We start from the raw sequence: 16399 nt of genomic DNA, 5'->3' as shown, positions 1-16399 counted from the left end.
ATGTTGTAATAATGCTGTTTCTGAAGCTTTGTGTTTAATTATGTGAACATTTGTGTTAACATTAGAGTAAACAATATTTATTTTACTTATGATTAGTTAATAAGCATAGTATGCAGACTTTACACTGATTCAATCAAACAAAATGTTAAAATTTGTTACAATGACTTCAACGTGGATTAGCTCCAACATGAAAATACTCATACATTTAAGTAATGTTACATTCATGCATGTGTATAATATCCAATTTTATTGAAATAGTCAATGGTGGAAGAATCACTAAGATCTTTTACCTAAGTAAAAGGAACAATATCACAGTGTAAAAATACTCCATTACAAGTAAAAAGTCCTGCATTCAAAATTCTACTTGAGTAAAAAATACTTAAGGTATCAAGTTAAAATATATTCCTGTGGGAAAATATACAACTTTATGCTTTTCATAAGTACAAAATGACCTCATGTAAATCTCACTACAGTTTCACACAGCTCCAGTCTTAGTGGGTCTAATTATAAACAACATAACTGAAAACACCTGTGAGGGTCTGTGGAAATTTTTATTTTTAACAATGCATCATACTTAATAAGGTGAAAGTATGTTTTGTTTATACTTCAAAGTAAATATAGTAGGTAAATACAAGTAGTAAAGTACAATATATCCCCCTGAAATGTTGAAGAGTTAAATAAGGATAAAGTAGCATAATTTCAAGTAAAGTGCTTATACATTTTCACATCATGAAAATACAAAAGTATTTCATTTGCTCAAGTCAATACACCTTAAACACTGGAACACTTCAGAATTTATAAAGATAAGTTCTTCTAATTCAAAGTCTTTTTATTTGAAATGATAAGTTGAATGGATGTACTGTACAGAGTTCAATCAACTCATTAAAAGTCTCTAAAGAAACATGATCAGCATTTCAACAGACTTCCCAGCATGCATTGTTTGAGAGTTCAAACTATCCTGAGATCCTTTCTTTCATAGTTTCAAGGAAACAAATTCTAAAAACATACTCTACTGTGCATAACTTTCATTATGATAAGTCATAGTTGTTTGTTTTCACAAAAATGAAAACACTAACCCGAACCTCGATGAAGGTTAGTACTGAATTCAGTCCCTACCTAAACTTAAAGTTACATAAATGTACTGGCAGTTGTTTCACATGCTGAATAAAGTAGCTCCAATAGCTGTAAATTCAAATGAAGAACTGACTCTTCAAACTAAGAAAATGTGAAAGGAAACCAAATTTGTTTTTTAATTTTCATCAGTGTGACTTAAAAGTTGTTAGTTCAACTTCATGTCTTAAGCTTATTGAACATGGTTTCTCAAGTACAAGTGAATAAATATCAAGTTTATTTAACAAGAAAAGTTAGCTGTTTTGAATCTTTACAAAAAATACAGTAAATGAAGTAATACATTTTAACAGTTAAAACGAATAGTTTTTTTTAGTGTGTGGTATTGTTACTTTTACTAAATGACCTTAATACTTCTGCCAGTGTCCCCATAATCATAATGTACCTTTGTGTATATTTGGTTCACATAGCGACCTGTTTATCACACTTTCTCACACTCTTTAAGTCTATTGGTTTGACACAACTGTGAATGTGTGGCTTCCCCTTTGCTAGAGGGCGTGGACCACACAGCTGTGGGGTGGTGATGAGGAACAGCGTGCTCTGTGTGTACAAGCAGCACGACTAAACAACAAGCCAGTCAGACTTCTGTCAACCAGAACATCACAGATCCTCTACATCGGCTCTGTGAAAATCACCTCATCACGTTCACAACAAACCAAGAGGACGACCTGTTGAAGATTTCACAGCAAAAACGTTTCTGACATGCACTTTGATAAATGTGAGTATATGTCATTTTAATTTATTTGTTGTGACAGAATACATGTGTTATTCCGTGTGTGTTGTTCTAATTTCACTGAGTGTAGCTTTATAGTATAATGCTGAACAAGTTTGACAAGAATGATGACAATCTTTTACTTTTTACTTTAGTAAAATTTTACTTGTTTTCAGTATTCATTAATAAGTCATTGTGAACTAATTTAAATGTTATTTCTAATCCTACACCATTACACACCTATCCCTCCATCTTTATTTAATTTTAATAGATTTAGTTCTGACTTTATTTGGGATTTGAACTCTAAATGTGACTGAAATGAGCCTCTGTTAATTCAAAGTGTGTTTTGAAGCTAAAGACTGTGTTTTCTGGCCAGTGGGGCAATAGTGTTTTTTAAATTAATATATCAGTTGAGTGATACCGTCACGTACTAGCCTTTCTCTCAGTTTTCGCTGAAGAAGTGCATAATTCGGGTGAATCCAAGAGACAGGACTTTTGGGGAAACCCTGTTGCTCCTCCACCCGAGTTCGCCTGTTTTCATTTCCCCTTTCGATTAGTGCCAGACAAGCAAACTGTGTGATGTGACATCTTAACTTTCTTTGTTCATGCCTGCTTTGACACAGGCCTGAGTGATTGCATATTTTGTTATGTCGTGTTGTTCAACCACAAAATGAGGAAACTGGCTCTGCACTGCTTCTTTCTTTCTGTACAGAGTGAGCCAAAAGAGAAAGGTCGTCGGAATCCCCAACCTCCCACACACATGACTCAATGTCCAGGGGTTTCCACAACTCTTATTTGAATGTGGTACAGAGTAGCCCAAAGCATGTGGGTGGCTAGTGTAAACCCCATATGTATATTTGTGTGTGCCAAGATATTCTCTAACTCTTGACAAGGCATTACAGCAGGGGTTGACTTATCCGTGAATAAGCCATACGAATAAAATTTTATCGATGGCGTAGTGATGAGAGTGGATCAAGGAGTCTCGCAACCTGAAGAAGTCTGGTAATGGGGCAGTAGATACTTTTTTTAATCTCTTGCCAGACGGCAGCAGCGTGTACAGGCTGAGGCTGGGGTGGCTTGTCTTTTAGGATCCTCCTGCTTCCTTCATTTTTCAGCACCACTGGGGTTGCTTTGCTTAATTTCTGAACAGCCTGTACACCACACCAAGCCTGTTATTTACTTTAGTTGGCTAGTGTCTTCCTGACTCATTTCCACGGATGCACAATAAGCTTATGGAATAGTCCAAAATAGAGGGAGGCTGTGAGACGTTCATTGACTGACTTTTCTCTGTGTTCTGATGACAAGTTTGGTACCTTGGTCAACTTTCTCCTCTCCTGTTTCCTGTGCTTAGATATGCAATGTGCCAGACTTGTCTACATTGAAAAAACAAAGCCAGATCTTGAAGAAGATTAAAAGATGTTGCTGGTAGACCTGTAAAAGCAACATATAGTCACATTTTAAGTTAGCTAATGTTGGCAAAATGCCAGCTAACCTTCATTATTCATTTGCTAGCTAGGTAGTTGGTGTTTGACAAACACTATCTATCTAGTTAGCTAGCTTTTTGGTAAGATTAGCTAACTTGACATGCGACCCTATGTGTCGCTTTTAATGGAAAATGAGAAAGCTACCAATTTTGTTCAACTGTAGTTACAGAACAGAGCCAGGGCTGTTCCTTAGAAAAGGTCAGTTAGGTATTCTGATTCCATTTTGGCATGTGGACTTTTAGAGAAACATGATTAATTAGAGTTAATTAAAAAAAAAAAAAAATTTGGGGCCTGGGTAGCTTGGGCCCTGAGGCACATGCTGACCTTTGCCTAATGGTAAGGCCCCCTCTGCATTAAAGCCTATTTGCTCACTTCTAATGTCTCTCAGCTGATGTCAGAGCAGAGTGTTGAGCAACTTCTCTCATCTGGTGATTTCACTTAGCTACTGTTTAATATCAATTATGTAATTACATGTTAAAGCATTACATCATCTGCAAAGAGGCAAAGGTGGCCTTTTGTTCTAAAGATCAAATGAGTCAGGATTGAGTAACCTATAGTAACACCTTCTGAACTTGAAAATGAAACTTGTGTCCTTGAAATGTACTGAGTGACTGATATGTCATTTATTCTGATAAGGTGACCTTTATCATGTGGTGAGGGCATGCGGCACAAGGGCTCATTGTTTAGGACAGGTTTTCACCTGGAAGTGAGACTGTTGCTTTTGAGAGAGAAAAGATACGACTAACTGACAGAAGTCTAAACTGGCAAAGTCTGTGGATACACACTTCTCTCTCATGGGCTAAATTTGCATATTATTATTTTTCTTTTCGTATTTACTCTGGTGAATAGAGCGGTCTTGTCCCTGTGTGCCTCACCACAGCAGTAAACATTCACGGGCTTAAAAGAAACACAGAAATGACAAAAGAACATGTCACTCTCCTTCTGCTCTGCCTCCCAGACATGTAGGTGCAACAGAAAGCACAAGGCTGCTACACGTGTCAACGTGACGTGCCTGTGACACCAAAGGCAGGAAGATGTGGTTTGCCTTTCTGTTGAGCGTAATGGAGAGAGACAGGAAGATGTCATAGAAAATAAGTAGTGGCAATCCCATGCTAGATTTTCTGATGAATCTGTCTGGTTTGCATGGCCACACAATCTGTGTTCCTAATGGAGGAGGTTTCTCAGAGGTTTATCTTTGTAGTCCGGTTCCACACACAGGGTGGAAATATCACTTTATCTCTCACGTTATAGGCTGAAGTTTTTGAGGAAACAACCTGTGTGGTCACATCGATTCTGCTGGAAACATCAGAATTCTGTTTTGTAATGTTTTTTCCTATTTTTCTCATTGTCTTTACCTGTTCGATGGAAATGATACTTTTGTATCAGCAGGGGGAAAACACACTCATAGTTTAAATGGATTTGATATTGATGTGTAAAGGTGAGCAGAAAATTGCCACCATGGAGAAAATGAGCAGGCAGCATCATCCAAGTCAAAACATTTTAATCTTATTATTCACTTTTGCATTACTTACATTCAATGATCTTAAGCTTGCAACATGATTTATATCTTATTTCTATGGTCTCACACTTGTCAGCCTGCATTTTTAGTGTTGTTACTGACAATTTACTGCTGTAATAAAAACTCAGCCATACTTAATGAAATGGAAAGTAAAATTGTAGTATACTACAGTGAGAGTAAACAAGAAACTATTGCACTCACAGAGAGGCTATCCATACTCTACAATATCAGGTTTATTATTTATTTCCCCCTTGACATATTTTCTGATTTAGTCTTTTTTCAGTCAAAAATAACAAATATTCTTCTGGTCCCACTTCTCTACTGCCAAGATTAGCAGCTTTACTTTCTGTGTTTGAACAAAACAAGACATTTGAAGAGGTCATTTTCTTTATTTTCTGACATTATAGATTCAATTATTACTAATCAGGAATTGAATTAAATGGTCAACAGATAAAAGAAAAAAGCTAACTTAACTGATCTCTAGTATCCATCAGGTGAACAGAATAAATCATCAGAAAGTCATTCCTTTTGGCATTGTTTTTCTTTTTCAGCGCCAAAAGAGAAGCCGTGTTGCACTCTGCCCACAGTGAAGAAGCTCTTGGAAGAGAAGAGAAGGCGTGAGACGTCCTCTGTGCCGCCCTCCTGCACTACGGCCAGCACAAGTCCTGTTCCTACAACTACTGCCACAGTAAGTCAGCGCACAGAGGGCTTCAGCTTCTCACTAATATTTGAGCAATATTATACCATAAAGATGTGATTGTTTATTGTTTTCTTGTTTTTCTTTTTTTTTTTTCCAGCAGTTGTCTGCATCAGAGCCTTTTACTTGTACAGGTAAGGATAGGACAACCTCTGCATAACACTTAAAAGTCCAGTATGTAAGATTTATAGGAATTCATTTGCAGAATATGGCATAAATTGAACAGAATATTCATAAATATGTTTTAATTAGTATATAACAGCCTATGTTCATTAAATTAGAATAGACTCTATATCTACAGAGGGCGCGGGTCCTCTTCCATGGAGGCCACCATGTTGTACTGTCAAGTTTCTACAATAGCCCAGAACAGACAAGCCAAACTCTGGCCCTGTAGGTTCTCCCACAGATTAAGGCTGCACAATTAATCGAAATATCATCGAAACGGCAATATCCAAATCGCAGACACTGTGATTTCTGATAAAGGTAAACTGTGTGACAAAACAGAGTTATAAGGAAGTACTGTAGTGCAGCAGAGAGAAATTACTATAACAAAAATGCAGAGTATCACCAGGCTTTTGCTTTTAAACGTGTGTTCTTAAGCATAATGTTAAATAGAATAGCAACAAATATTGCTCACCGAGTCATCAGGGATGAATAACAGTCCACCTTCTCTCAGGTGCATCAAGCAGCTACTCAGACATGGCAGTGAGCTATGAGCCGTGGCCTCCAGCAGCAGAGTCTACTCTCAGTTACTACCCCAGCCATCCAGGATCCAGCTATGCTGAAACCATGCTGAACAGCCTCCCCATGACATCTGAGTATACACAGCAGCAGGTGTTTGGAGATACAATGCATCAGACATATGTAAGAGAAATCCCTTTAGTTAACATTTGCATTTGTCTGTATGTGCATAATCGAGTTATTGATTTAAATTACATCCTGCATTCTTTTCAGCAGGAGTGCCCGATGACGATCACAGATCCCAGTTTGGCTTCATCCTGGTCACTTCTGCATCCCAGTCAGACCCCACAGCTGAATTTTGGCTTGTCGATGGATGCCACCAAGCTGGAAGAGGCCAGGATGCTGCTCAATGGGATGGACTACAGCAGAGCCACCAGGCAGGATGAGGACGGAGACACGTAAGTGCTCATGAGTGAACACGTGTGGTTAACATGAGTGAATTTGTAACTGGCAAACATGGACCCTCTCATTTTTCTTTAAGACCATAACTTGAAAGATTAAGCTACTCTATATTATTAGTTACTCAACATATGTAGTGAAAGACAATTCAAAACAACACACCTTTAAACCTCCACCACTCACAATACCGTGCTGTGTAAATGGGCATTATGTGTGGATGCAATTTATTTACTTTCACAGGAGTTTCATTTTCAGTCGTAAGCTAAAAGTGAGAGCTGTATGTGCAGTTTGGTAATCCTAGAAAGATTTAAAAAACCAAAAGATGTCAATGAGTCAGCTATTCATGTTCAATGGGCGATTAGAAACTCAGATAAAATGGAAATAGTGTGAGAGGGAATGGTGTGAAATTTGTTGTGGGGATTACCACGATTTTCCAGCCTCGTTTGAAACTAATTTGTCATGTGCTCTTGTTCTGCTAGCATACTGCATATCTACACTGCCAAGGGGCTCAGAGAGTGTGCCTTTGCTGCTGCAGAGAGGCTGAGGGATGTAGGCAGGCTTGATGCCAAAGAGCACAAGGGAAAGGTATGAAAAAAGTCTTAAAAGTGTTCTTTTTGGCACAAGTATTTTTTTTATCTGAAAAATAAGCACACGATCATATTCTCAAAATGACATGTGTGTGCTTCTGCAGACTGCTTTATTGGTGGCGGTGACAGCAAACCAGCCGGAGATTGTGCAAGATCTGCTGTCATTAGGAGCGGATATCAATGCCTGTGATGTTAAAGGACAAACTGCTCTTCATCTTGCGGCCCACTATGGCCTACCCAGGGTTCTGCAGGTAAAGAACCTCTTCAGCATGACTACCACAGCAGGTCAGAAAAGTCAGTTTTACAGAACAGACCTTAACAGTGATTTTCTGTTTTTGTTTCTAGGCTGTTCTTACTAGCAGGCCGACCGTCAACCTAGAGACCCGCAATTTTGAAGGTAATTTAATGTTTCACCAACTGTTGTTACTATGCAAATGATTAACCGACAGGAAGGTGATGAAGTTTTCAGCACCAATTCAAAAACATTACAGCCTTAACAGACTTTTTTCATGGCAGCCATATTGTTATGAAAGAGTGGGATGAACACAGGTGTTACCAATGATCCCAACTGACCCTCCCTAAGTCCCGCATCTTTTTGCTCTGCACTCCAATAACAGTGCTAGGCTCGTCTATGTTTAAAAGAAAGCTCTCATGAATCAAGAAAAGAGGGTTGCGTTCAGAGGAAGACACTTGATAAGTGCCGGAAATGTTTTGTGTGTTAAGTAAAACCTCATGAAATCACATTGCCCTCAAGTGTGACCCTCTTTTCTTGATTCATAAATATACATCTATAGGATGTCGCACCAGATAGGCAGAACGCAGTGGTAACTCTACAGATAGAGCCAAACGAAAGCTTTGAAATTTTGAAGACAGTTAAAAGATGTTGCTGGGGGATCTGTAAAAGCAACATATATATATATGTATAGTCACATCTAAAATTAGCTAGTTTTAGCAAACCTTTTGCTGGGTATTAGATGTGACTAGTAAGCTTGCTAGCTAGAGATTGATGAAGCTTATGAAGTTACACTTGTCTCAACTGCAAGTGAGTCAAATGTGTTTTTCATTTGTACATCTCACGTAACAGAAATATCTTATTTTTTAATCTATGCAGCTGTCTGCACCAGCTCTGTGCGTCTCGCATCCCAGCCGTGTTTGATGGCCACAAATGCTGCCTGAAGCATTTATTTAGACTTCAATTCTATTTTCTCGACACACGTAAAAGCGAGGTTGATGCCCAGTAAAAAAGGCACTGAATACATGTTTATCCATATTTTGTAATTGAGGTGGAGCAGAGTGTGCTCCAGAGCCAGAGAGCAGCTCACTCTGCTCAGGTTTAATCCCACCGATTCTCCCTTCACAGCTGGGAAACAAGAAACAAGAACTTCTTGATCTTCTTCTGCTGTGTTTATTCATAAGCAAACCCTACATTTACTGCCACTAGACGACTTCACTGCTTAAGTTTAATCCCTTTGCTCTGATCACCAACACCGTGAGCGCAGCCATAACACTCTCTCTTCTTCTCTCTCTCTTTTTCTCGTCCTCACCGGGTGTGTGTACACACACTACTGTGCTTTTGCCACAGTTATATACAACACGTTGGAAAAGCAGATCAGGAATATTCACACATATCGAAGGAAAACTGCATACTTGTTTGGCTGCTCCTTTGCTGCTGACACTTTGAAATACGCAGGCAAGATTGATCCTCTATAGACAGACAGATTTAAGACGGGTCAATTAAGGTCAATACTCTGACTTATTTTGACCTGAATGGGTCATTCATGGTAACAGCTGTGTTTTCCCCACTATTTCATGTCAAACTGGCCGTTGTGAAGAAGTTCTATTTAATGTTTGACTAATAATACTATACAAATGACTAACCAACAACAAAGCAAGCCATACATTATAATTGGGACCACCACATTTTTTTTAGTACCCATTCAACAAAGTTAGAAACCTAATGTAAACGTTAAATGTGCTTTCTTTTTAAACTTAGGTATGACTCCTCTCCACTGTGCAGCCATTTCTCACAGTGTCACCATGAAGGCTCTGTCCAGCAGTGGGCTGCTGGATGTCAGCCTTCAGACCAAGGCTGCGGAGAAGCTCTCCTGTGTGCAGATGCTTCTCAATGCCGGGGCATCCCTGCTCAGCCAGGTACAGCACAACTCTGTCCCTTTTCTGAATGTTGTGAGTGACCCGCTTTGATAAGAAACAGGCCATAGATGTGTCACAGAACACTAAAAAGATGAATAAATGGACAGATTAGTAACCAGTGGGTCAGCAATCAGGTACAGAAGCATCAAAGTCTAACATGCTAAACCCTGACCTTTCAGTCACATTTACAGGTCATAGGGGAAGTGCCCGGGTTTTATCTAACCATGATGATGTCATAGTACAAGCCATTCCCCCCCCCCCCCCACTCTCTCTTTTGTCATCTCTTTCTTGTTTGACACTTGAACATCTCAGTCTGACTTGTGGTTTCATTATGTTTTTTCCATCACTTCCAATTCTCAAATTCCAGGAAATCAAAAGTAACAAGACTGTGCTGCACTTGGCTGTAAAGGAGGGGAACGTTGATCTGGTGCGTTATCTGCTGAGGATTCCCCTGCCAAACATGAAAGACTTTGTCAACTTGAAAGTGAGTAGCACACTAACATGACACTCAGAACTGGATTTAAAAATGTGTGTGTGTGTGTGTGTGTGTGTGTGTGTGAGGAAGGGGGGCGATGTGTATATGTACTGTATACTCACCTGACTGTAAACTGTCTGAGTCATGCTGCATTTTTCCCTTTTCGCCATAGGCCCACGGTCACACAGCTTTACACATGGCAGCTGGTCTCCATAGTAACCCCCACCAGGAGGAGATCCTGCGGCTGCTGCTGAGCAGAGGAGCTGATCCCAGCATCCGCAACCTGGAGAACGACCAGCCAGCTCACCTGCTGCAGAGCGGCCTCCAGGGAGAGCAGGTGAGCAGCCCATCATTTTAAAAGCCAGCTAGAGCCAAGAGCTGCTTAGTCCTGTGGTTTCAGTTTTTCATGAAGGATAGTTCTTTATCATCCTGACTTCATCTTTTTACTTTTTAGCTTAAGCTCATGCTGAAGAAACGAAGTGCTTCTTCTCGTCGACGTATCGTGTCCTTGCAGGACCAGGAATGATTTGAATCACTTGTAATCCCCATTTGGAGGGAATGAGCCTTTAACATGTTGCCTCTGTTGACAAGGGGATTTATTGTTATGTGGTTCTGGGAGTCTCTGGCCTATATATTGTTAACAAACTAGTTTGGCATATTCATCTCTAGATATAATTCACATTGGATTAATTAAATGATGCTTTAATGCATAAAGCTCAAATTACTTAAGTGATTAAGAGACTGTAAAAACGTAGTGCTTTAATTATTTTTATGCACAGGGACTGGGTTGCACCAACAAAGATTAATATAATCTATGATTAGTTCTAATCAGAGTTCACCAAAATGAGGTTTAAAATGAGTGGATCCAAATTTAAAATTTGCTGTTGCACAATTAAAAAAAAAGCTCTTTCTTTCTTAAATCCAAGTTAGTTGATGTCACTGAAATTAAGTAGAGTTAAATCAATATGGAGATGCTTTCTCCTAAATACTAAATTCGAGTGACTGTCAGGACCTAGTCAGTATAAAAGAAGGGGGAAATCTTTTGGCTGCTCAGTATTCCTTCACAAAATATTACATAGTTTGCTAGCAAGCTATAAAGTCAACAGAGTGTTACAAAAAAGTTTGTTAGCCTTATTAACCTACTCATGATGGCTCAGCAAAGAATTATTCTGCTCAATCCATTTTAAAAAGGAAGCTAATTTAATTGTTTTAATATATGTATATTATATATACACACACACACAAACACACATATATATGAAGTAAAGAGATGTTTCATTTCAGTCTATCTTAATTTTAAGATAGGTTAAACGTGGGGTGAAACATAAATTAAAGTGAAACTCTTGTTGGTGCAACCCAGCCAGGGTGAGGTATTTGTGAGTAGGTGAAGCATTTTGTCCAAAATGTGATATCTTCTATCGAGCCTTTTCACAAAATGTTCCTGCTGTTGATGTTTTTTTAAAATGACCATTAGAGACACTTTAAAATGTGTATTTGTATGTGGTCATAACAAATATTTATCATTTTGAAGTGAAAGCCTTGAAATGATTAGAAATGAAGAGCATTAGTTATCTTCAAGAAGTATAGGTATAGACAGTGCTGTGGAAGGTGGAGTAATATTCATTTTCCTAACAGGCTACACTCCCAGTTTAATGTTAATTTCTATGAAATTGTTTGTATGACCTCGAGGACAATGTCCCTGAAACCCCTCTGACTCTCTCGTCAAAAGCCCCCATCATGATAAGTTATCATATTGATACACTGAGTGATGGTATTGTTTTAAGTCAGCATGTGTGCTTATGTTAAGAATGCGTGTGTTCAAAGTGAGAATAATCTAACATATAATTTAAGTCTTTCTGTATGCATCATACTTGTGTTTAACATCAGGTACAATTTATTTTCTTTGTGGGGAAAAGAAACTTTACTGTGTAAAACTATTATGTATTTGAAGCCGATTGTGACAAAGAATGTTCTTATCACAAAGACATTACATGAGTGAGTGTGGTGACAAATTGTCTGACTAACTGTACATTTTAGTCATGAGTCATGAATAAAAGTACAATAACACTGTATTTAAAAAGTTCCATCTTAATGTTTTGATAGGGCACCCCAAGTCCCACTTAGATCTGGTTACAGATATTAGCAGGATGGAAAATACAACATCCCACATAGAAAGCTTAAGGAGAATTTATTTTTAAAGATCAATTTCCATCGACATTTATTGCCACGCCAGTGACCCTTAGTCACAGGTGAAATGAGGTCAAGTTTTGAGCGATAAATAAGGTTTGAGCTGTCTCTCACCTATGTGTCATCTCTGTTATTAGACATAGTAAATTCCTGTAAAGCACAAAGGAAAGAACAATGTCATGTGTCATAAACAACAAGATGATATGTTGTCATTTCTATATCACAATTATATCACTTTAGATAGTTTTAAGCAACAGAATTCTTAATTTGGACTATAATTTGATATAATCGCTAAAGTCACTGATAGAATGATGTTGAGTAGACAGGACCTTTATTTTAAACAGTGGTCTCATCGTTTATGTTTTACAGATGATTATTTCATTTTTCCTAAACACATTTGCCTTAAATTAAAGCAAATAAATTACTGATAATAAAACCCCAAATCAATATTTCATCCATTGTTACATTTTTCAAAGCATTTTCAAAATAAGATACATTACTGAATGTCGAAGATAATTTGCTATGGTACATGTTTTATTTGGTCTATTTTATTTATTGCTTTCTTCATTATTTTGTCATGCTATGTCTTTTAACTTTCTTGAAACGCCCCCAAAACAAGATACCAACAGAAATTAAGAAGAAATGAAGGCAAACTGTTACAATTTATCAAAGCATGCAGTTCTTTGTTTCAACCTGGAGATTTTGTTACTCTATGAATATTTAATCATGCTCTTGATTTTATTGTTTCACATGAGTAAAATGTAAGCAAAAGAGACAACAGTTGTTACATCTGTTTGATTAAAAGTACATTATCATGTGGCTGGGAGTATTTTTCATTTCTTTTTTTTTTTTTCTGTCTTAGACAAGCTTTTAATCCTAATTTCAACACTCAGGCAATACTGAGCAACATATAGATAGATATTTAGCTTTTTTTGTTTGTTTTTTTACAGAATTCAGGGGGACACTCAGTAAACCCAGGTGATGAAACCCTGTTTCTTGATCATCCAGTTGGCAGAGGTATATTAGCCATAAGAGGAATGGCCATGTTGTGTATTCGCTGGCGTGGCTCCTGTGACGACAGCCTCCTCTCTTTAAAGCATATTCTGTATTTTCTATACAGTTTGAGGAGGCACTGGAAAAAGAAAAGGAAAGAAATCAGAGACAATTGCAGGGAGAAAAGAAGCATTCTTGCATTTAAACACTTAATTATGGTAAACAGTAAAATTAGCTTAAATCGGATTTAAGCTAAACTAGTCTTAAAATTAAAATGAAGCAAAGCTCTGTTCAAAAGTAATCTCAGTTGAGTAAGTCCAAGTTTAGTGATGTAAAGCAAAGGTAAATAGAGTTTAATCAATATGGAGACGCTTGCCTGCCCAAGTTAAAATAACCAATGTTATATTGTCTGCTTGCAAGCTAAAAAGTTAGTTAACCTAGTTAGCCAACTCATGATGGCTTGGCTCAAAGCTCTAATTTCTCCTTCTTTGAGAAAAACTTGTTGATCAAATTACCAAATAGAGTGAACACACATCATAAAATTCAATTGGGTTAAGTCTGTCCTTTGACTTTCTTCAAGGTACTTGATTACTTTGCTCAATCCATGTTTTATAGCTTTGGTGCAACAGAAGTGAATCTCAGTTTAGAGTAAAAACCAAACTGAGGTTTAAAGTGAGGTTTAAATCAAATCTTTCTTCATTTTAAGCTAGTTGAAAAGGTTGATGCAATATAAACTAAGGTTAAACCATTATTTATTTGGACTTAAAAATGAATTCTCGTTAGTGCAACCTTGCCATATCAACTTACCCTCTGTCTTTGGAATTTGGGTACCAGATGAGCTGGAACTGAAAATAAGAAATAAGAGAGAAAATTAGTAGCTGGATATCTGTGTTTTTTGAATTCCTTACTGACTATGAAATATAGTTTGACAACTGTGGCCACAACTTCAATTTGGAGTTGGATTTAATCAAGTTTATCCATTAGCAGGGTTGCAGGATCCAAAAAAAAGTTGAAGCCACAGGGTTCTGCGGTATTGGAGGTGTAACCATAGACCAAAATGCAGCTTTTTGTCCTGTTCAAACAGCAGCTCTTGTCTTTCTTCTTGTCTTGCCATACAAGCGGCATGCGATCAACTAGGAATATACACTGCCCACTCACTACCAACACATGAGGAGTGTGATGCACATTTTCAAGAGCAAGCACAGAGATAAAGAGAACATGAAAGTACTGCCCACACGTGATTTGTCACACAGTCTGTGGTTCTGTGTAAACTCTTTAATGTGTTGGAAGTGTGTTTGAGCTTGTGTATGCAGAACGAGGAGGGGGTATTTAGAGAGAAGAGGCATCCAGGGCAGGGAGAGGAAAAAAGATGTGGGAAACTCAGTTTTTAGTCAAAGAACAATACTGGAAAGGATGTTTTTTTTTCTACACTGGTTGGGTATCCCCCTTCAAGTCAAGTCATAGAGCAGCATGCACAGGCGGATCATCCACTAAGCCTTGCACAACTCTTACTTGGATGAGGATTTTACACATTTTGTGAATTTTTTACCTGTTTGAGGAATGATAGATTAGTTACAAGGTAAAACTGCTTATGTAAATGTGATAAAACTGCTGTATTCAAAAGAGAGAGTCTAAACTTACTCAGGGCTATTAAAATGCCAGAGACAAACATAATAACAGCAAGGATAACCCCTGTGGTCCGCAGTGTCTCATAATCTACAAAGGACAAAACCGTACAGGACTTAATCACACAAACCCAGTGGAGTTTATGATGAGCTTTAAACATACTGCAGTGAAAAAGGTGATAAACATGGTGTGTTTGAGATTTGAAATTCCTATTTGTGGAAAATCTTACCATAATCAAAGTCACTTCTGTCTGGAAACATAGATTCTGCAAAGAAAGAGTCCGATCAGTAATAAAGCTTCATAAAAAGGATGTTGCAACACTACGGACAGCAATAAACTTTAAGGGTGTGTGTTCAGTCCAGCACCATGGACAGCAGGTTTGCAGCTCTTCAGATCTGCAGGCTTGGCTCCCCAACTCCTCAAGAGTTTTTTTTTTCTCCACTGAGAGGAGCTCAATGCAGCATCTTTGCTCAGCAGAATAAGATGCACCATGAAAAAGTGGGTTACAAGCCAGCAGCAGGATACAGGGGGATCATCACAGCAGCAAAGAAACAAAAGAGCTTGAGTATTAAAGTGTCTGAAAGGGGATAAGGACTTGAAGGGGTGCTTTTAAGCATTTTTTTTATGCACCTTTATCAATAAAGATGATTTTTTTTTGTGATCAATTCAGTGTTTTATTTTGAAAATATGTGAGTTTTAGGCTGCAGTCTGTGCCAGATTGTTAGGCTATCTGGCTGTCAATAATGCGGCTTGCACGTTGCTGAACCCTCACTCCCGAGTGGCTGAGTTGGCAGTTTGTATTTCTTATCAGTTTTCCCCCTGCTACAAAAACTGTTCGGTTTGAAAGTGTTTAACATCTTTAGAACTGTTTATTTGTTCATGCCAGTGAGGAGTTTGCTCGGTTATAACACTGTTCCATGCATCAGCAGTAAATTGACACTGTGGCAACAATGCAGCAGGATAATTAACTACACAAAGACAGGTATGAAAATTAAACAGTCCATGTTATTAGATTGTTATTGTTATTAAAATAAATTATACCACACATATAATAACCAAACAAGTTTTTTTTAAACTCAGATAATCTGTAAATGTCATCATTGTTAGAAAATGTAGGTTACACCCTTAATAATCCAGTAAAAGAAGAAAAATCAGACAAACCTGTGGTGGCCATCGCTGCACTGTAGAGATGCAGAAGAGCTCTTCCTCCCAGATATTTAGCAGGTTGCTGGGTTGCAGTTAGAGGTTGGATATAGCTAGACAGGGCAGCAGGCAGGACTGCTTCAGAAGGTTCAGTGTAAACTCAGCAGGGACCCTCTGGTGGCTGCAGCGAAACACTACACTCACAGTGATGGGTTACTCCAGGTGCTCCCCACCCAGGGCAACAAATCTGCCTATGTGTGGAAGACAGTGGTAGTGGGTTGCCACAGTGGCTCAAAATTCTAGTAGGATAAATAACTTATGTGCTTTTATTGCAAGGTGGACAATAACTTCAACAATCTACCATCCAGTATTGTGTGATAAGTTTGAATATGCAATGGCTTATTACAATATGGGTAAAATAATGAAGATATTTTGGATACTGATATGATCTCATGCAGTTTCTTACTTATTATGTTGAACATTTATCATTTTTCTAACAACATAAATGCATGCACCATTCTCTTGTCTTTTGTGCAGTGCAGTCAACCTGCAGGGAG

The 16399-nt window shown here is 38.1% G+C and overlaps 1 protein-coding gene and 1 long non-coding RNA gene across 2 annotated transcripts; one reads left to right on the top strand and one right to left on the bottom strand.

Annotated features, from left to right (window-relative positions):
• The first annotated feature begins 1692 nt into the window (after window positions 1–1692).
• nfkbid (nuclear factor of kappa light polypeptide gene enhancer in B-cells inhibitor, delta) lies at window positions 1693–10830 on the top strand. Its single transcript, XM_084726466.1, has 12 exons — window positions 1693–1846; window positions 5395–5531; window positions 5641–5674; window positions 6217–6404; window positions 6498–6679; window positions 7160–7265; window positions 7372–7518; window positions 7613–7664; window positions 9261–9418; window positions 9786–9902; window positions 10066–10230; window positions 10348–10830. Exons 1-12 carry the CDS (start codon window positions 1831–1833, stop codon window positions 10417–10419), a joined length of 1374 nt encoding a protein of 457 aa, XP_084582592.1. The 5' UTR covers window positions 1693–1830; the 3' UTR covers window positions 10420–10830.
• A 1559-nt stretch (window positions 10831–12389) lies between these two features.
• Window positions 12390–16216, bottom strand: LOC146321350 (uncharacterized). The gene is made up of 4 exons (XR_014771397.1): window positions 15861–16216; window positions 14929–14964; window positions 13881–13918; window positions 12390–13212 (listed from the first exon to the last, which is right to left on the bottom strand). It is a non-coding gene; the product is annotated as an uncharacterized LOC146321350 (long non-coding RNA).
• Between the last annotated feature and the right edge of the window lie 183 nt (window positions 16217–16399).

This window comes from Lutjanus erythropterus, chromosome 9 (assembly GCF_056507025.1).
Source record: "Lutjanus erythropterus isolate fLutEry1 chromosome 9, fLutEry1.hap2, whole genome shotgun sequence".
Taxonomy (NCBI): domain Eukaryota; kingdom Metazoa; phylum Chordata; class Actinopteri; order Lutjaniformes; family Lutjanidae; genus Lutjanus; species Lutjanus erythropterus.
The sequence above is the reverse complement of the archived record's forward strand: the minus strand, read 5'-3'. Positions and strand labels throughout refer to the sequence as shown.